The sequence below is a fragment of the Lethenteron reissneri genome, chromosome 21 (genome assembly GCF_015708825.2).
Source record: "Lethenteron reissneri isolate LAM-NWPU_2019-01 chromosome 21, ASM1570882v1, whole genome shotgun sequence".
NCBI classification, from domain to species: domain Eukaryota; kingdom Metazoa; phylum Chordata; class Hyperoartia; order Petromyzontiformes; family Petromyzontidae; genus Lethenteron; species Lethenteron reissneri.
In genome coordinates this window covers 20401924-20421268 of record NC_083799.1, presented here as the reverse complement: position 1 = coordinate 20421268, position 19345 = coordinate 20401924, and the positions used below count along the sequence as shown (strand labels likewise).

At 40.6% G+C, this 19345-nt stretch overlaps 1 protein-coding gene across 1 annotated transcript in view; it reads right to left on the bottom strand.

Annotated features, from left to right (window-relative positions):
- The window catches only part of LOC133345373 (integrin alpha-8-like), a 121989-nt gene that overhangs the window by 43004 nt on the left and 59640 nt on the right, over positions 1 to 19345 (bottom strand). The window contains exons 14-16 of the mRNA XM_061556071.1: positions 12552 to 12597; positions 8758 to 8865; positions 4621 to 4676 (exon numbers count right to left, since the gene is read on the bottom strand). Of these exons, the coding sequence (XP_061412055.1) occupies positions 4621 to 4676; positions 8758 to 8865; positions 12552 to 12597 (210 nt within the window). The remainder of the gene's footprint in view (positions 1 to 4620; positions 4677 to 8757; positions 8866 to 12551; positions 12598 to 19345) is intronic.

Below are 19345 nucleotides of genomic sequence, written 5' to 3'. Positions count from 1 at the left end.
CAGACTTGCATAAAAAATGCATTCACGGTGAAACCCCCCCAAAAATCTTGATTTATTAAAATACAAATATTGAATGCTTATCATGCAATTACATTAAGACATACAAGTTATATCTTCTGCTTTACTCCCCCCCCCCTAATTTTTTTTTACTATATTAACCACTGTGTATTTTGAGGGCAAATATACCCCTTTTACTTAATGGCCTTCTGGCGAAGTGCTGCAAAAGCAACATCTGTTAAGGCTGCCCATGGCACATGAGGTGACGTGCCCAGGGCCACGCCGAGTCACCACCAGCAGCACTGCCAAACGCTTACAATGAAACACCACACGGGAGCTGATTTAAAGAAATCTAGTGCAGGAATAGGACAGGTTCCGATGCCATGTCACGGATACGGTTCACGGCCAGCAATCGCATAATGGTCACAGAGATCATGACACTGTACACTAACTGCTTTACGCACACGTGCTCCTTCCTGAATCTATTGCATGCACACCAGCGTTATTTTTGGCCAGAGAAAAGTAACGTTTCATCTTACTAATGGCAGAACGGCAGCAATGAAGCCAGGCATAGGGCCGAAAATCAGTGCCTTCATCATCATTACCACCATTGGATGTGTTTCTTTATTTAACACACTTCCAATGAGTCTCCAGGGAATGGGTTATTCAAGGCAAATTTGGTACGCAATTCGGGAAATTTAGCCAACATTACACCTAGTTAGTATTTTAAACGCCATAGCGAATTAAAATGTTAAAAGTTGCCATCAACTTCATATATATGTCGTTAATGACTTTAAAGGAGCATGAATTGATAGCTTGTCAGATTTTTTTTTTTGGCAAAGACAGTGGTTAATATCTACTACATATATCCATTAAGAAAGTGTGCAGTGCAAAGCTAATTTTAATGGAGTTATAGTTCAAAATGTATTTACGTAGAACTTATGTTGCGCCATACGCAGCCAGCCGTGCTAATCAGAGGTTAGCACTGTTGGCATCGGAAAATATTCTAGTGATGTATTATTTCAGTACATGAAAACTAAAGTCTTGTCAACATCCGTTGTCATGTCAACACGCCACACTTCTTAGATCCCTGCTTTGGACTGAGCTGACCAAGAACGGGAACTCGTATTCATTGCAATAACTAGTCCCAAGCATGTCCATGGTCAATGCATAACCAGCATTGCTGAAAGCATTTCCACTGCAGCGATTTAACATTACTGCTAAATGCTTGGTTTGATGAATATTGACACACACTGCCCCTTCAATATGTACCCCATCCCTCTTAAGCAAATCGCACTGGTACCATAATCCCTCTCAGTTCCACGATAATTGTGGTGCCATAGCGTGTTGATCAATTCGTTGGTGGGCTTAGACGGCTTTGATGAGGAGGAGGAGTAGGTGGTGGTTGAGGGAGATGGAATGGTGTGCAGATAAAAAAGTATAGTGCAACAAAGCATACTTTTGCCGACTGTGTGACATAAATCACTGTGACAAGCAGTGGTAGATATTCAAAATGTCCGCTATTGGCTGCTTAAGTTGCCGGATGCAATGGTTAAGTGTATTAAATAACATACAGAACTGTTTCTTAACGTCGGTAATTTCTCATTCCTTGGAAAAAGCCAATTACATTCCCGGCTAATATATGTAAATAAACGGGCACATTCGCCGTTAGCGCACAGCAGATAAAAGAGCTAGACCGCATGCCGCAAAAGCCAGACGTAAAAACAGGAAAAAATATCAATGTTCTAGTCTAAGATTCATGTTTTTTCTCAACGACATGCATCGTCTACAGAGGCAACTTTCAGAGCCTCGGAGGAACTAGAAAAAAAAGGCACGATTTGCTTCACCAAAAGTCAAATTCAATGGCTCTTGCACACAACCACAGCGAGTTACAAGGTTTAGTTTCATTCTTGTAAAATTCAAAAATATGAAACAAAGACTTGTTCTGAATGCTACATCAGCTAATATGAGTATATGTGTATCAATAACATTTTCCAAATTTATTCCAACTGTGCCATTGGCGTCACGGGACGAAGAAACCATTCGGGAAAATATTGCAGAACAGTGCACCCCATGTGTCTGAGCGGCCCGCAAAAGAGATTTGTTACAGCACTTGTCTAAAAAAAAATCCTTCAAGTGGGCTTTTCATCCCTCATACAGTTGGGACAGTACTTTCTCATACACTCTGCCAATTGACTGTCACATGATCAAATAGATAAAAAAAACATTCCCAGAGCTAGAATTGGTTTCAAAATATCATGCAAAAACAAATGTAATTGTTTCAGTTTTTTTGTGCCTTAATTGGTGACCAATCTGTGTCCAGCAACAACTAGCTACACTTGGGAACCTGCTTTAATGAGGTGGTGGCTGCCTGTATTCGAACACAGGATTTCATCAGTGGCAGCTCAACGTTCTGAAGCTCCGAGTCACTTGGCCACTTCGGCAAACATATGTTTTAAGATTCACAGCGGACACATTCATCTTTTTTGTCAACACAGTAAATCCTCATCAAATGTTCACTGTACCCTCGGCCTCATCGATTTGAGATCTTCGGAGAAAACTAAATCACGTTATATTGTCACTTATTGGTCAGTGTTTTTACAAAAAAAAAAACTAAATCTGCATTGATGAAGCAACTGTCAAAGACCTGTTACAATGTTTAAACATCTTTGACATGTGCACAGCTTTGTTTCTGAGTTTTGACTAAGAAAATAGCAACAAACACCCATACACGGTTACAATTAGTCCACGCCAGCCACCTGTCACTCGTGCTTGCATCTGTATTTATCCAAACTACGCCACTTTTAAAACCAAAATCAAATCTCTGAGCCTTAGTCTAACAACTGCTTTCATTCAGTGAGATGTCTTCGCAGCCTGAATGCTTAATTTTTTAAAAATATTTATTGCCATACACCACCATCAATTTATCAACCGTCAATTTTTTAAAGTCTACAGAATAGTCAAAATACTGCTAATTCTAGAAGAGACCACTTTCTGTAATAATTTCGAGTATGCAAATGTTTTCTATAAATATCTTGTTTTTCATCGAATATGAGAACTGGACTCTTTAAAACAACACCATAACTTTGAATTTTGGACGATTATTTGTCCATGATAGTATACTGTACTTAAAAACACATCAAGACGAATCATCCGTAAGAGGTTTTGGGTTAGATCGCGTAAATATATAAATGTGTCGTTAAAACCCGCCACCACCCGACACAGCCAACTAGTAAGGGTTGTCACGTAAACAGAACATGCCAATTACACGTTAATAACATTTGTCCAGCAAACAGACATCTCCCTTCTGGGATTTGTATGTGGGGTCAAGCGGCTAAAGGTCAATTGCCCAGCACACAAACAGCAGCTCTGGTTTAGTTGTGAAGCAGATAGGTCAAAGGTAATAAGCCAGACAAAGTCTACAACACGATAACAATTTGGTAGAAAGCAGAACAGAACGTGCTTGAACTAAAGCATAGACATTTAGATTACGTGGCTACTACAAATGTCCACGTCAGAAGCCACTTCGTTGAACTATCATGTGTGGCCAGGTCGCTTCTGAAAGATAAGCCAATAGTTCAGTGGGCTTTACCTTAGAGAAATAAAAAAATAGTAAAGTTTTATTTATTGACAGATTTGCTTACCTTTCCATTACACTCCTGTCGTGTTTTTGTATTGTTTGTGGTTCTAACTGTATGACCTGCCCCTACGGGACATCTGTGAAAAAATAGCTTAATAGCTCATCGGATTCCTCCAGGATAAATAAAGATTCTGATTGTATTAAAAGCATGTCTACAACAATACATAGCACATCAGTGTCTGCAGAATGCTGGTTTGTAGGATGCCGTGATGGCTGCCTATTTCGAGGGTCCAACGATGTTTAAGTGAGGTGGGGGGGGGTAAGGCTGTTGACCTGAGGTTGTATAAAGAAGTGGGTTGTGGTGTTCATGTCAGTAATGTTAAGGGGAAGAGGTTGTGAGGAAGAGGACCGTTTTACACAGTGGCTGGAGTGGTTATAAAAGGGCACATGTCAACTGAACAAATGAATGTATTGTAATGGTCTAGTTTTATGGGCATTTTGGCAGCTTTACCAGCTATATAATGTGGTCAGAATCTCAGTTCCAGCATGACATCAGTGTGGCTGCAGGCATTCGGTGCATGCGAGCTGTGATTAATGCTCAGCAGAGACCTGAAGGCGTTTCATTTTCTGTGCAGCTTTCCTCGAAGCACACCCAGCCATTTTCCCATGTAGGACATACACATGGCTACACTTTATGTAAACCGTGTCGGAGCAAGTTCTAAAGAATGTCTGAGTTTTATTTCAATGTCTTGACACCAAAGTAAGCCAGAAATATTTAATCAGAAGACCAAATCAGTCAATTAATTTACAGCTGCGGAACATCTGCAATTAATGTTCTCTTAAAAACAGTGCTCAGCAAAGGAGACTTTTTTCGTGAGAACGAAAAAGTATAAATGGACATTCAATAATTATTGGTCTGCAAATAAAGTTGGACACCAAAATAAAACACATTAAATAGATCTTCAATTGCAATGTCAACAAAGTCGTCACGTAAATTATTTCTGTTTGCGTTTATCTTAGAGCACGTGAAGACCTCCACTTACCTACAGTATCAGGTATTCTCTTTCCAGAAACCTTCAGGCAAAATTCCACTGAAAAGCTGAGAGAGGACAGCACAGATCACACGGGTTACAGTGTCCCCCAAGCCCAAATGCAACACATTGTGGCATTGACTGCACTTCCTACAAATAGGATTTCATGGTGATAAAGACAATAAACAGTCCAAATCCTCAACAGTTGCTTGTGATGTTTTTTTAACAATAATAATGGACTGTGTATAGTTGTGCGAGCACTTACCTATATTATTTCTACTCTCCAAATGTGTCAACTTTTCATCGATTAAAATGTCTGATGAACAAATTAATTGTGACGAAGCTTGGAAATTTTTGCGTGTAAAATGAAAGCCAGAGCACATTCCGACTAAATACAGTGACATCGGAAGAATATCATCTTCAGGAGAAGCAAATAAACAAAGCTGAAATAAGTAATTACAAAAAAACAATACTTGAACAGTGAATGGTAACTGCTATAAATGTTTACCTAACATTTGCAGCTTAAAATCTGATGGCCGCAAAAGTCCCTTCCCTAAGCATGCACTTACAGACACCACCACTCTCTATTTTCATCCAACTGTCTGTTGATAAAAACTATCACGTTTCAGTCAAATAACGCCAGTACCAAAGTGTGTCCACTCCACATTACTAAAGGAGCAGTGGGTGGATGTTCATTCCCACTCATTGGTCCTGGGCCAGTGATGGACGTTGCTCCACGCACCTATGGGAGTAACCAGTAACTGCAAAGGACCTTCACTGTCGGGACTACACAAAGCAATACACATAGCATAAGTATTAATTCGACCATTATCCAATCTAACAGGAAGCTTTGTTCACAAAGGTGCTTTGACTCATACGTGGTTGATGTCAGCAAGTTTCAGGAGAAGGTCACCATGAAGAATAACGCTGCTGAGTAGAGGCACGTGGACACGTTATCTCGAGAATGCAAGGAATGTGAAAGGAAATTGCTAACAGGTGAGGGCACATTCGGTGCTGGGATGTTCATTTAATTGGTACCAAGTGGCCACACAGAACCTTTCATCCACACGTCATGAAGAAAAATACAATGCCCCAAGTAGAATTGCTTTCTAGATTTCAAAGCCTGTAAGTTGTCAAGATTGAGATCGTATCATTTTTCCTTAAAAAGGAGAACCATTTTCAGATATGTTTGGACTGTTTTGCATGCTGGTTAGTTTGGTCACTTGCTACTGAACCTACCAGCCCACACGCGGATGAATCACACACGTGAATGAATCCCACTAAGTTTTTCTCAAAGGATTGATTACCCTACACTGAGCCATTCAAAGTTGCAGCACACCGAATAAAAGCACAGTATAAACACCATATTTCTAAAATAAAATGTATATATATTTACAAGTTTAAACAAAGGACAAAGAACAGAGAATGCACTCTCAAACTAAAATATATTCTAAGAAACTACAGCATTTCTTTGAACATAGTCATTGTTGTATGTACATCGTGTGTTATGCCCATGTTTATTATGATGTATAAGCATGGCAAGCGTAGCAGTAGCAGCAGCTACACATACACGACTAAAACAGTCAAACACTATTAACACGTGAAATTTACATCATCCATTAGTCAGTAGCAATTCCACTGACGCTCTCATTGTTCTCTTTAAGAACATTTAGAAGGTATTACAACATCCAGGCCCAGCCAAGGGAGCAGGGCAGCACAGGCTGCGATGCCTACACAAAACACAAGCCAGAATGGGGAGAGCATTGAAAATTCCTACCTCGCCACAGCCAGTGCCAACACACAACACTCTTACATTGATTTATGCCAGCATTTGCATGGCATTTCTGTTACTGCAAACTCCGGCATGTGACCCACATAGGGCAAAGGCGGTTTTGGCCATTTGTCAAATTAATTAGATTGGCCTACTTAGCCATGAAACTGCAATAGAGCCTTTGTATGGGGATTTTTTTTTTCATTGGGCACTTTTAGTGTGCTCGAGACATTCAGAAGCTTAAATCAATAAATAAGCTATACCTAATGTAGTTAAATAATCAAAAGGAGTAGTGTGGTGGTTGTCGATAGTGTTGGCAACCCTCAGCCACAGGTGGAAGTTTCACATTATTAAAGTGGGAATTAGATTTCCCAAAGACGATGACAACTTCTCACAAATGAGTAGATAATGCTCAATTTACAGACCCCAGGAGAAATAGCAAAGTGGATCGAGCTCTCACTGGGATTTTTAACTCACACCCTTCTGTGATGGACGGTCAAGAACATTCAGGCACAGTGCCACTCAACTATAATATTGCATCATGCAGTATGGATTATTTTAATCATAATAATAAGAAACAACAATCTCATCTGTGTGGTTATTTAGACCCTTGTCATATGTATATATGAATAAATATGTTCATGGAACTCAAGAAAAGTAAATCACAGGTGTTTAATTATACATTTGTCATGCTGGAACCGGCTTAGAAAATGCTAAAATTCTCCATTAATGTCTAAATTGTTCCTTTGGGCCACTGATATTGCAGCATTACTATGAAGGTAATAAACCATACTCATCAGCACAGAGGAGAGGGGTAATGTGCGCCTGGACTTGCTGAAGTCTAGTTGTGAAAAGTGGCAATAATAAAGCCGGCAGCAACAATGATGACGGGTGCACACGTCAGATACCCAAACGGGGCTTGTATTTGAGTTTTACTTTTGAAGCATGCTCCTGTTAAATAAAGGAATAAATGTTACCATGAGGCCTTTATCAGCAATATAAACTGAAACTTGTCAGACATGACATGCAATACTGGACGATTTATTTATTTACTGCGGTTTCTATTATGCCCTCTCACTCGCTCTTTAAGTCTAGATCCTGTGGCAGATTTTGAAGCGTCAGTTTCTCTGTGCAATCCAACAAGTTGGAACCGTATCAAGAAGGGGTAAGATTCACACCCACCCACTCACTACCCACCCTTCCCAGCAGTAAGTCCATGAATTGACAATTTGTAGTTTTTAATTATAATCGAATTTGTATTGTTTGTTTTGCTGTTGTTTGTAATTTGTGTTAAGGTTTTTGCTTGCTCCCGTGAGCCTAAATTTAACACGAGCGTATCAATTTCAAGCACTGCAAAACATTCTCACATGCGAAAATTGACGCATGTTCCATATTTATAAGAATCGGCTGTGATTTATGATTCAATGCAGCATTTATTGACGAACCAAGAAGATAAATAGCAAGTGGTTTATGATATAATTTAATTCAAGTATAAAGAAATGTCATTGCCATCACAAAATACTGTCATTATCACTCAAATGTTATAATCTATTCAGAGAAAACTGTATAGTATCCAGAGTTATTTTGCAGTTAACAGAGAAATTATATCTTATGTTTAATTAAAATTATTTTATTATTTCCATTCTACGTGACTTTACCGAAAGAACCAAGAAGATGAATCCCTGCAGTCACGAAAGCTTTAAATCGAAAGCGAAATGATACCTTTGAAATACCTTCTTGAAAACAATCCACTAGGAGCCAAACAAATTTAAACCATTCTTCAGATGTTGCAAATGCTCTGAAGTGTATAGAACCTTTAATAATGTAATGTGGGTTTTTGTATATCTAAATATCTACAAATTAATTATAGGAATTAAAAGCAAATTATGAATTCCAGCATAAGCATCACATATACCTTTGAAGTCTAGAACCATAAATCATATCAGCCAGTGGAAAAGGAATTGGGTGAAAAAGTGAACTTAAAAAAATTGAGTGGGTAAATGAAGAAATATTACTGAATGCAGCTGGGCCATTTAGCCTTAATTGACTTTTGGGGCAAGTGCTGTTAGCAAGCACCTCTGAAGGTCGGCACAGCCGGCACACCCGGGCCGCTTTCGTCTCCCCAGTGGTGATGTTTACACACAACACCAGGTACTTTATTGAAGTCGAGTCGACCTAGGGGAAGCCCAGGACCGGTTCAAATAATCGTCACCGATTTTGGCCATGAGCGGGAATGAAACTCAAGTCGCGGGTTCGTAGTGCAACGCACGAACCGATACGCTACCGCTCCCCACCGGAAGTGACAGAGACGTGTGCACACACAGGAAGAGATGAATGAGGCAAGCAGGTCAGTGCATCCAGCAAAAAACAAGGCTCACCAGGACTGCAGGGTAGCGTAACCAGTCACCATGCAGCTCCTGTTCTCAGGGTGCAGCACCATGGGGGAGACCGTGAGCTCCGCGCTGACCGTCACAACTGGGCGCGCCCTGCACAGAGTCGTGCGCACATCACCACGTTACCACCCGATTGTTCCTATCACTGCCTGTGCTTTACAGGGGAGTTAAGACTCGGTACCCTTGATGCCTGGAGTGGGCATGGGTGCTTAGTGTATGACTGGCATACACGCCAAGCACTTGTGGGGTTTACTCATCATCACCATCAATCGTATAGAATTGTATTATCATCACGCTAATGTTGGGAAAACCGGCACCTCTCGCGAGGCTCCATCAACTTGGTGGTGGTCAATAGTGGTTGTCGTTTACGTCGATTGCTTCTTGCAATAAAACCATGGAATTCCCACCACATGTCTCTTGCAGCGGCTTTTGGATAACTATAGAACAAAGATGGTCAGTGCATCGTGCACTCTCAGATGCGCTTTTGCGGCCGTCTGGAATGCTCTTGCTTCCAATAATAGGAAACCACTGGAGCTATGCACTTTCAAATGTAGGTGGAAAATGTATTTCTTTAGACCTGTTTTTGTGTTTAGTTTGTCGTCCTTCCCCCACACCTCTGATTAGAATGGTTGGCTACATACGGTGCAAAATAAGTTCAACATACATGATTACATGATCATAGTTCAAGTCACATTAGACCATAGGGACACCTTCAGATTTGACTGAACACACTCATGAAAATCAATTACTATATACTACAAACTCAATAATGAAGGTGCCCAGCTGGACAAAACATCAACTTTTTAAATCGTTCCCAGCAAGAGAAAAATAGATTGTATTATACATATTCCACACACATAACATTTACAACACCATGCTCTACGGAGATTATTTCCAGTTCTGGCAAAAAAAAAAGATTGCAAGACCAACAGGACTATTTCTTCACAGTCTCTAGAAAAATGATTCAGCAGTCTTGTGCAGCACATTGTGAGATATGCCTCATCACTGTCAGCTTATCTGGTCGGGGGTGGCCAGGTTTAGGGACAACAGCTATACTTGCGCCAGCACCCTCCGTAATTACACTAGTGAACAAAAAAATCATTTTTTTCTGGCCTGGACTTTTGCAGCTGTTTTAGACTAATTTCAGGGTGCCGATTCCAAATCTGATCTCACATCTCATTTTTATGCTATCGGTATACCCCATTTTCATTGATTTTACCCGAAATTAACTCTGTCACTTATGATTGCAAGTTGTTGCGAGTCAGTGACTGCTTTAGTGTTAAAATATGGTGCTGTATTTTTAGGATAGTGTGTTTATATCATTTTATGTAGATATCCACATTTATTTCATATTTTTTTTCTGCAGTTTTTATTGAAATATTTGATATCTCAAAAACCTGATGTGATAGATGCCAGATTTGGAATCAGCACCCCAAAATTACCTTAAAACCGTTGGAATACCTTATGCCAGAAAAAGTGTGTTGACCAGTGTTATCTTTCATCTCAGACATTCTCAGCCCATTGGTGCAGGCCCAGCACAAGACTCCTACCAGCCCAGTCCCCACTGAGGGCGTTTATTCTGTAGAGCAAGGCAAGGGGTCATGGAATAAGACCCCCGGGGAGCCAGACTTCAGCAATGATGAACAACATTGCTGTTGTTGCCATTTCATTTTATAGGCTTTTAAGAAATAATAATCTTCCAAAGTAGTAAGGGATAGGTACTCGGCTCCAGTGATACTGCCACAAGTGGTGACATTCACATGCCTAGGCCAAGGAGTAGCAGCTCCATAAACCCACAATTGATTACCACGAAGCAAGGCCATTGTTAAGTCAAGCAAAATGTTATTTATTACGTGATTATATAAATGCTATTTTTAAATACTGCAATGCACTATTATAGGATTGCACTATTTCCATATAATATTCGTAGAGTATATGGTTTGATTTGTGCCATATATACAAACATACATATAGTATACTGCATAAACTTGTATCTGTACAAATATGCACATGTTAACAAGTTAATAATGAATAAAGATATACTTATACATACATTTATAATATAAAGAAATATGTATATTTCTACGAATACAATAACCAAATCATCTACTACCCATTCCCTTAACACCGAATACCTCCATCGAACTAACATTATGTATGTATGTTGAACTTCTTTCGTACTGCACGTAGCCAACAATGATGTGCGACGCATACAAAGAGAGCGTCCCGTTGAGTGCTGCGCTGCCCTGTAACCTCAGCAGCGATACAGATTGTCGCCCTGTGCATAGTTCGCCACTCGCACGACTTGGAGGATAGGCACGGGTCAACAGGCAAGACTTGAGGACGTCAATCACGCGGGCATCAAGCCGGGTCAGAAACAGAGCCCTCGTGTGCAGCCTTTGTGCGTCCTACAGCGAGGCACGGCAAATTGAACGCCAGATACGGTTACGCCGCAGCATTTGCAGATAACCTAAATGGGCCACAACATTTCTCCCAGAGCACCGCACCGGTGGGTCACACAGGAACACCGCACGCCAGCATGAGCAGCGGTTTCTCCGAGCAGCTCTCCCCCCGCTGTAACGCGAGAGCACTCACCATGACCCAGCAACATCGGTGAATGCATCACCGTGACCAATGATGTTAACGCTGGCATGACTTTCCAACCACATGTTGCACACGACCGCTCTAAGTCTCAGTCCACGCTCATGGGTAATCGTAGCTGCACAAGCAGCAGATTGTGTGTCCCCGTTCAGATTTGATCTTTCTTTCCTAAGACGGGTTTTATATGAAGACACGGAGCAGCCATGCAGTCACTGACGTGGCGAGATGTATTTGACATTGAAATTGCACGTCAAACAAACTTAGTTTTTTTATACTAGGGAAGTGTGGCCATGTTTTTAAGTCATTTTAAACTAGTAATGTTCCTCTTACATCAATTTAAATATTTATTGTCAAACCGAGTTTAAGGTTATTATCCTCATTTTTGTTTTAATCTAAACATTATGACTATTCCACAAAGGTGTATTGATGATTTCCAAAACAATGTGTTCTTTATTACACAATTAATGTGCCGAAACCTAATCGCTACGTGTATATGAGCGTTAACTAAGAGACGATCTCTTCCAATGCTCCTGCCAAAGTAATCTGCTCGTTTTCCTCATATATAAGAGGGTGTGGGGTTAGATTCTCACCCAGAGACACGTTTTTATTCAGAGTTTGCATGTTCTCCCCGTAGTCATGTAGATTTTTCTCCAGATCCTCTGGTTTTTTTCCCTCCCCATTAAGAAACATGTGTTTAGAGTATTTGGCTGCTAGAAATGTTCACGTGATAAGCCACTTCATTGGGCTATCAGTTGTAGCCAGGTCACCTATAAAAATTAACCCGTAAAAACAAAGTTTTTCACTATAAATCCTTTATGCGTGGAATCGGGGCGGCTAGAGTCCTCTCGTCCTCTGGCTTGAGATGGCTGCCACCTATGGGTCAGATGATTGTCTGCCAGCATTAAGCAATTGGTAATTAAATATTTAACATTTTTTCCCTAAACAGTGTAAAATGTTGGAAAATCTTTTTCACGAAAATTAATTGTCGCGCACAACGAGTCTGTGTGCAAAATGTCAGCTCGATTGGATGACGGGAAGTGGGTTAAAAAACGACCGAAAGACTTGCACGGTCGTAAGCAAGCAAGCAAGCAAGTGAACTTAATATAAAGGATTTAAAAAAGAGCTGGCAAAACAAAAATAGCGGAGGAAATAGTTTAGGTTAACAGTGCAACACTCACCTATACACAATGGCCTTGTCCACTCCGAAGGCTCCAACAATCAAATCTGTAATAAAAACAGGAGGGAAATGTATACTACATCGTTTCCTCTTGTCCATACATAGCAAAACACAACACCCATTCATATCACCCCCTATAACGTTCTGAAACGAAACCCCATTCGAGTGTCAAGCTAAACAATGACACGCCCATCATCAGCGGGAACAATGTTCAATTTAACCATCATCCCTCATCGGAGATCAGCGCTGTTCACGCTTCGTGATGCTGCACATTCTGTGGCAACACTTTCATGCACTGAATAACACAGTATTTAATTAACAAGTCCATTGCATTTTTTTCTGGTAATGGATTTACAATGTGGGCATGGGGCAGCTAGAACCACAGCAATAGTTTTGTGTATTTATATGCAGTACACCCATTTAGTATGCAAACTTCAACAGTACTGTCCTATAGTTGCAAAAACATTATTTTAACCTAAACTTAAATGCAAGAGCAAAAAAAACCCTCAAATAAATCAATATCAAAACTTCTTAACAAAACTCATTTGAAATGCAAAATGGTTTCAGATATCTTTAGAAGTCCAGGTGCATTGATGCAGTAACAAAAATAATAATAATGACGATTGAGGTTGATTGAAGCAGTAAGTGGCCAAAGAAAGAGAGCCAAGTCAGAAATGTGTTAGTCGTGACTTGACAGAAGATGATGCATATTCTTAGGTTTTTTCGGTAAAGTCACGTGGGTAAAACATCAAAATTAATAAAAATAAAATAAAATAAAGATCACGACGTTTCGGAGGCAACACAAGTCTCCGTCATCAGGTGGGACCGTCACAGCCAGATTAGCTGCATCAAGTGAGGCAATGATTCAAGATGTAATCCCTTCTGATGAGCTCCCCCCCCCCCCTCTCCTCCCCCCTCAACTCGCTTTTAAGGGATTACATCTTGAATCATTGAATCATTGCCTCACTTGATGCAGCTAATCTGGCTGTGACGGTCCCACCTGATTACAGAGACTTGTGTTGCCTCCGAAACGTCGTGATCTTTATTTTATTTTTTATTAATTTTGATCTTTTACCTACGTGACTTTACCGAAAAAACCTAAGAATATGAATCATTGCAGTCACGAAAGCTTCAAATCTAGAAGATGATGCATATAGCTCTCACAAAGCACCCACTGGACGGAAGGCCAAGCTCTAAAAGTGGACTATTTATATTTGGATGAAAAGCTGAACTGGAAATTGGTTTTACTCGTAGAATTCCTTTCGTTTCACCTGCTACGAAGGCGGTTCCAATTCTCTAACTTGTTGTTTATATATTTCGATTGGGTATTGATGCATGCAGACATCATTATCTGGAAGTTCAGGATTCCCAGCAGCTGGTCAAGCAAGACTATTTGTGGTTATGCGATGCCATCCAAGCCGGATGAGAGTAAAGCTCCCCCCGCTTATTGGGAGGTGGTCATTTATTCTAATTTTGGCCGATTCCACTGAACGTTATCTGGCATCCAGAGAAGTAGGGATTGGAGAGTGGCACCACGGCTTGGTTCTTAAAACATATCGGTCAGGACATGTTATTATTAAGTGCTTCATAAAAGTCATACTAATAATAGTATTACTCTGTATTCAGAATTGTCTTCAAATGCATGAAATATGCATCACAGTGTATAGTGTGCTGACATGGCAGAAGACAATTTCTCTGAACTGTCAAAATCTCTCCCGTTTATATGAAATGCATTTTTTTTTATCACTCTTGCAGTGGTGCTAAAATGTAATATAACTTTCACAGGACCCAATGAGGTGCTATGAGCCTGCTAATATGCTCCACATTCACAAAGAATGGAAGAAGCCAAAGGGTAGAGAAGCACTTCTATGAGAGAAACTAAAAACCGTTTGAAAAACTCCAAACGAAACCTTTTACAGGGGGAAAACAACTCCAATGCTGTAAAGTGTGCCGCGCTGCTTTCAATCCGAATGAACAAGAGTAAACATTTAGAAATAGCTCCTTTGATATTAAGATCTTGGCTAAGGTGTTTCTGGCTATATGCAGAGGAAGTTCTGCAAATCTCGAGGCAGCAGAGGGTGCAGAATCGGTCACTGGTATTCTTCAACTAGCGTCATGGGAAAAAAAGGGCCAAGATGGAAAATTTCGATAAAATAAATAAATTAACGTAACTCTTCAGATAATTTTCTATGTTTTTTAATTAATAATATATTTTGTGTAAAAAAGCATACAATTTTCTTATTCCATCTGTAAAACTAGTTGGCGCAATTAGGGTGAACATATCCACACACACATTCCCCAAACACATTAACATTGGCGTGAAAAGAAAAACACGGCGTGTGTACATGCCATGTGCGACGCTGAGCGTGTGCTGCTGGACAGACTAACAAATGATGTGACCATGTTGATGTAGCATCTCTTGATCACACAACACTGGGAAAATTGCACACATCCCATTGTACATTTAAAATTCCATTCGAAAAAGTCAGCAAAAGGTTGAAACTAGTTTTTCGTAAAACATTAATGTCAGTAGCAAACATTAAAAGGCAAATTAGATAAAACATTAAAATTAATAAAAGTAAAATAAAATAAAAATCACGACGTTTCGGAGGCAACACAAGTCTCCGTCATCAGATGACGGAGACTTGTGTTGCCTCCGAAACGTCGTGATTTTTAATGTTTTACCTACGTGACTTTACCGAAAACACCTAAGAATATGAATCCTTGCAGTCACGAAAGCTTCAAATCTAGAATTAAGGCAAATTAGAGTTTCTTGAGGTGCTATAAAATTAAGCACACCCAAGAGGCAAGCGGAGTCCACACACGTGCAATGTAGCCATGACACTTCTTGCCATTGCTCAGTCAATGCCCCCTTCCCCCTCCCCCCCTTCTGAAACCGAGCACCGAGAGCCGGTGCTTCTTCTCTGCCCGCGGTACACGTGCTGCGTGTGTTGTTATAGCTCAGAGTGAGAGCCAAAACCACACGGTCTTCATTGCAGGATGTTTATAAGCCTTCGTTGTGGCTTGCACGAACCCATTGGAGGAGAAAATGACTTTGCGTTGATACTTCCATGCCTACTTGGGGTTCAGACAGAGTCGGCAGCCTTTTGTGCACAACATTAACAATTAAATTAAGGTCACTTAGTTACAATGGAAACTCACAATCAGTGGTGTGCCATTGTTTAGACCCCATGTAACCCAACAATTAATCTTTCAAAAGCAGACCGTACCACTCTGGAGCAATCGCAGTGCTGGCCCGGTTTCCTTCAAATGTTTTCCCATTTGACTCTCCCGTTTAAAACCACGCACCTATCTGCTGCCATCTTTGCAGGAAAAATAACAGTCATTATTTGGAGGCGGTTTTTTTTTACCGAAAGCAGTAATTATGGGGTCATTATGCAGCCTGAATCCTGGGCCAATTAGACCTGGAGGCGACGGCAACTCATAGGTTAACCAAAGGCCAGAGAGCTACTTGCACTGAAGCTAAAAGGGCTTTCCCTTGTGTTGGGGTTTGGATAACCCAGAGTAATTCACAACTGCTGCCACTTAGGGAGTCAATTGTTCGACTGTTTGCAGACCGATTCTGTTCGTAGGTACAATTGTGCGAAATAGCGTCGGGGACTAGAGCAACGATGTAAAATTATCTTTGAATGTGATACAATTAATTATTGAATTTCCTCGCATCGAGGTGACAATGCATGCCTGTAATGCAGCAATTTGGAAGCAGAGGGGTCTCATGTTAATAATGATGGCAAAGATAGTGACATCATTAGCATGACACACCAACTTACAGGGCAGAGGGGTTCTGGAAAACGCAGTAGAGCGAGTAGGTTGTTGACCCATCAGCAGAATTCCCTGTTTTACACTCACATGAGTGGTGTTTCTCCAATCACCCAGTTGGTGTTGCTGATCACATCCCTTGATGTACCAATACTCACTAACAGCACTTACCTCAAATGCCTGTACACACAATCTGTATGCCAAAATAGACGATCTGTCTTTTGCTTATGTGTGCTAATGTAGGGTCAGATGGAGGATACTGTTTTTTAAGCTTGCATGAGCAATTGATCAACTTTGCTCTTAAAACATACTGCCTCGCTAACACATTGTCTGAAATTAATCACTTTTTGCTGTAGATAATAAATAGCCTTGTTCGTTTTAACACGTAAGAGGCCGTCCATAAATATAAATGACGTCACGCGATTTTGGACGATTTCTGACCCCCCCCCCCCCCCGCGTCTTCACAAAAAGCCAGACCACCCCTAAAATATGACGTCACAAAGCTCTACCCCCCCCCCCCCCCATTTTTTTTTGTCAACATGCTTCAAATCGCTTTAAACTATTGCCATTGTAGTGCGTATTTAATGTGGCACTGCACTCTGATGTTGTAGAAGAAAACATTTATTAAAAAGTCTATTTAATTAAATCGAACGTTTTGTCTATATTTATTTAAAGTTGCACATTTTGATGTGACGTCACATTTCTCCCCCCCCCCCCTCTCGTCACGCATCGTCACAAATGTCTGACCCCCCCCCCCCAGGTGAGTGACGTCACGTGTAGTTGTCTGGGCTCGGCGAGAGGTGTTGAGCATTCCTTCTGTCAAGCTTTCATCACCCACGGACTGCAGGCAGTTCCTTAAGATACCAAGTTGCATTGGGTTTTATTTTAGCCATCAAAATACGAGAAAAAATGGCGTCCAAAATTGAGAAAATGCACCAAATTTAGTCATCCCGATCACATAAACAAAAAACTACAAAATGTTTACAGTCGATAACTTATTTCCTTCACAAGCAGTTTTCTGATTGAAGGGATAGCCAGATACTGAAGTCATATTTTCCCACCAGCTTTCAAATGACGTGCCTCAATACTGGTATCTTAATAATGTTGTTATAATTGATAAACTGGAACAACAAACCCTACATCCATTCAAGATAAAATATCATGAAACTGTTCTACAAGTGCAAGCACCAAACTACGTCCAGCCACAAGAATGCCGGGTCACTACTTTTTTATGTTTGCCACATTGTAGTTGCATTAAAAAGGTTTAATTGACTAATTATATGAAACGTAACTTATCTGTATCTTTTTGATTAAACTACAAATACTCTAACAACACACGCATGTAGATATAATCACACACACAAAACACATCCACTCACTTTAACACGTAGGCTTTCACGACCGATATCATGCATACGAGGTTTTTGGGTTAGATCGTGTAAATATATGTGGTTAAAACCCTCCACCACCCGACACAGCCAACTAGTAAGGGATGTCACGTAAACAGAACATGCCAATTCGTCACTAGTACAGCACACCGGTGTGTGGGAGAGCCAAGCCACAACATTTACAATCTGAGTACGACGTTTCGCCAGTAATTACAACTAGCTTCATCAGGCGACAGCCAGATTTGTGGGAGAAGTCTTACTGTTTCGTTCCGTTTATAAAGGCGTAGATGTGTTGACCACCCTTCTGCGCTCTTGCACAATGTGTGTGAGGGGGGGGGGGGTTACTGAGGCAACGTACATTATGCATGTGCATTATGCGAGCCCTTTGAACTTGTCCTTCTTGTCTATTGTGTTTATTAAAATAGCCCTACCAACATTAATCCTTATTGAAGTACGCTGCCCTTTGTAGGCATGCATTTATATAATGCACTATTTGAGGATTCGCTTCCACGCAGCACTAAGGCGGTAGCTATCCGAACGTTTAAAGTTATTTTGATTTCTTTCAATTTCGATAGATTCTCTAATTAGTCTTGGCCAATAGTGGCTAGTTTTGCACAAAACTTCAACATTATTAAAATCAATTCAGTGTCCTTGTTGGCACGCGTGTTCTCCTACTGCTGACAGTGGCATTTGGGAGAATTTAATATTTCTCTGATGTTCTTTTAGTCTCGTGCTGATCATTCGTCCTATTTGCCCAACATAACACTTACAACACGTGCAGTTAATCCAGTACACACCTTCTGTTTATAGCTTCGCCAATACATCTTTTGTACTAGATATTAATTTCTGTATTTTATGTACTGTTCCAAATCTGACTCCGTTTAATTTCTCTAAACATCTGGCTAGTTTATCAGTTACTCCCGCAATGTATGGTATTTTGATAGTTTTCATTACTTGGGCAGTTTCAAAGCTCTTGTTATTTGATTTGGTTTTGGCATTCAATGCCCTGTTGATTTGTGCATCATTGTAACCGTTCATTTGCAGCACTTCTTTAACAAGATTAATATCACTTCTCAGGCTGTCACCATATGATACTTTCTTAGCTCGATGAATGCAAGTCTTGATAAGAGCAGATTTCTGCACGGGGCGATGGTGTAACTATGCATTCAGAAAGGCGTCAGTATGCGTTATCTTTCGGTAGACACTGTGTTATTTTACCATTTCTACCCCGTCCGAGCAGAATATCCAGAAATGTTAGAGTTCTGTCAGCTTCCACTTCCATGGTGAACTGGTTGGATGTGTTTTGCGAGTTGATACGATTTAGAAATGCGTTCAGTGTATCTTTGCCGTGTGGCCAGACCACCAATGTGTCATCCACATATGTAAACCAAGCAGATGATTTTGGTGTGCTTGAAGCTATTGCTTTTGTTTCAAAATCTTCCATGTACAAATTCGCTATCACAGGAGACAAAGGAGAGCCCATTGCTGCGCCTTCCTTTTGTTTATAGAAGTCGCCTTGCCATCCACCCACATCAGTAACCACCACAGCTGCCTCAAAGATCCCCCATATAGCCTCGGACTGTTCAGGCAAGTGCTGTTAAGTGAGCACCTACAGTATGAAGGCCTG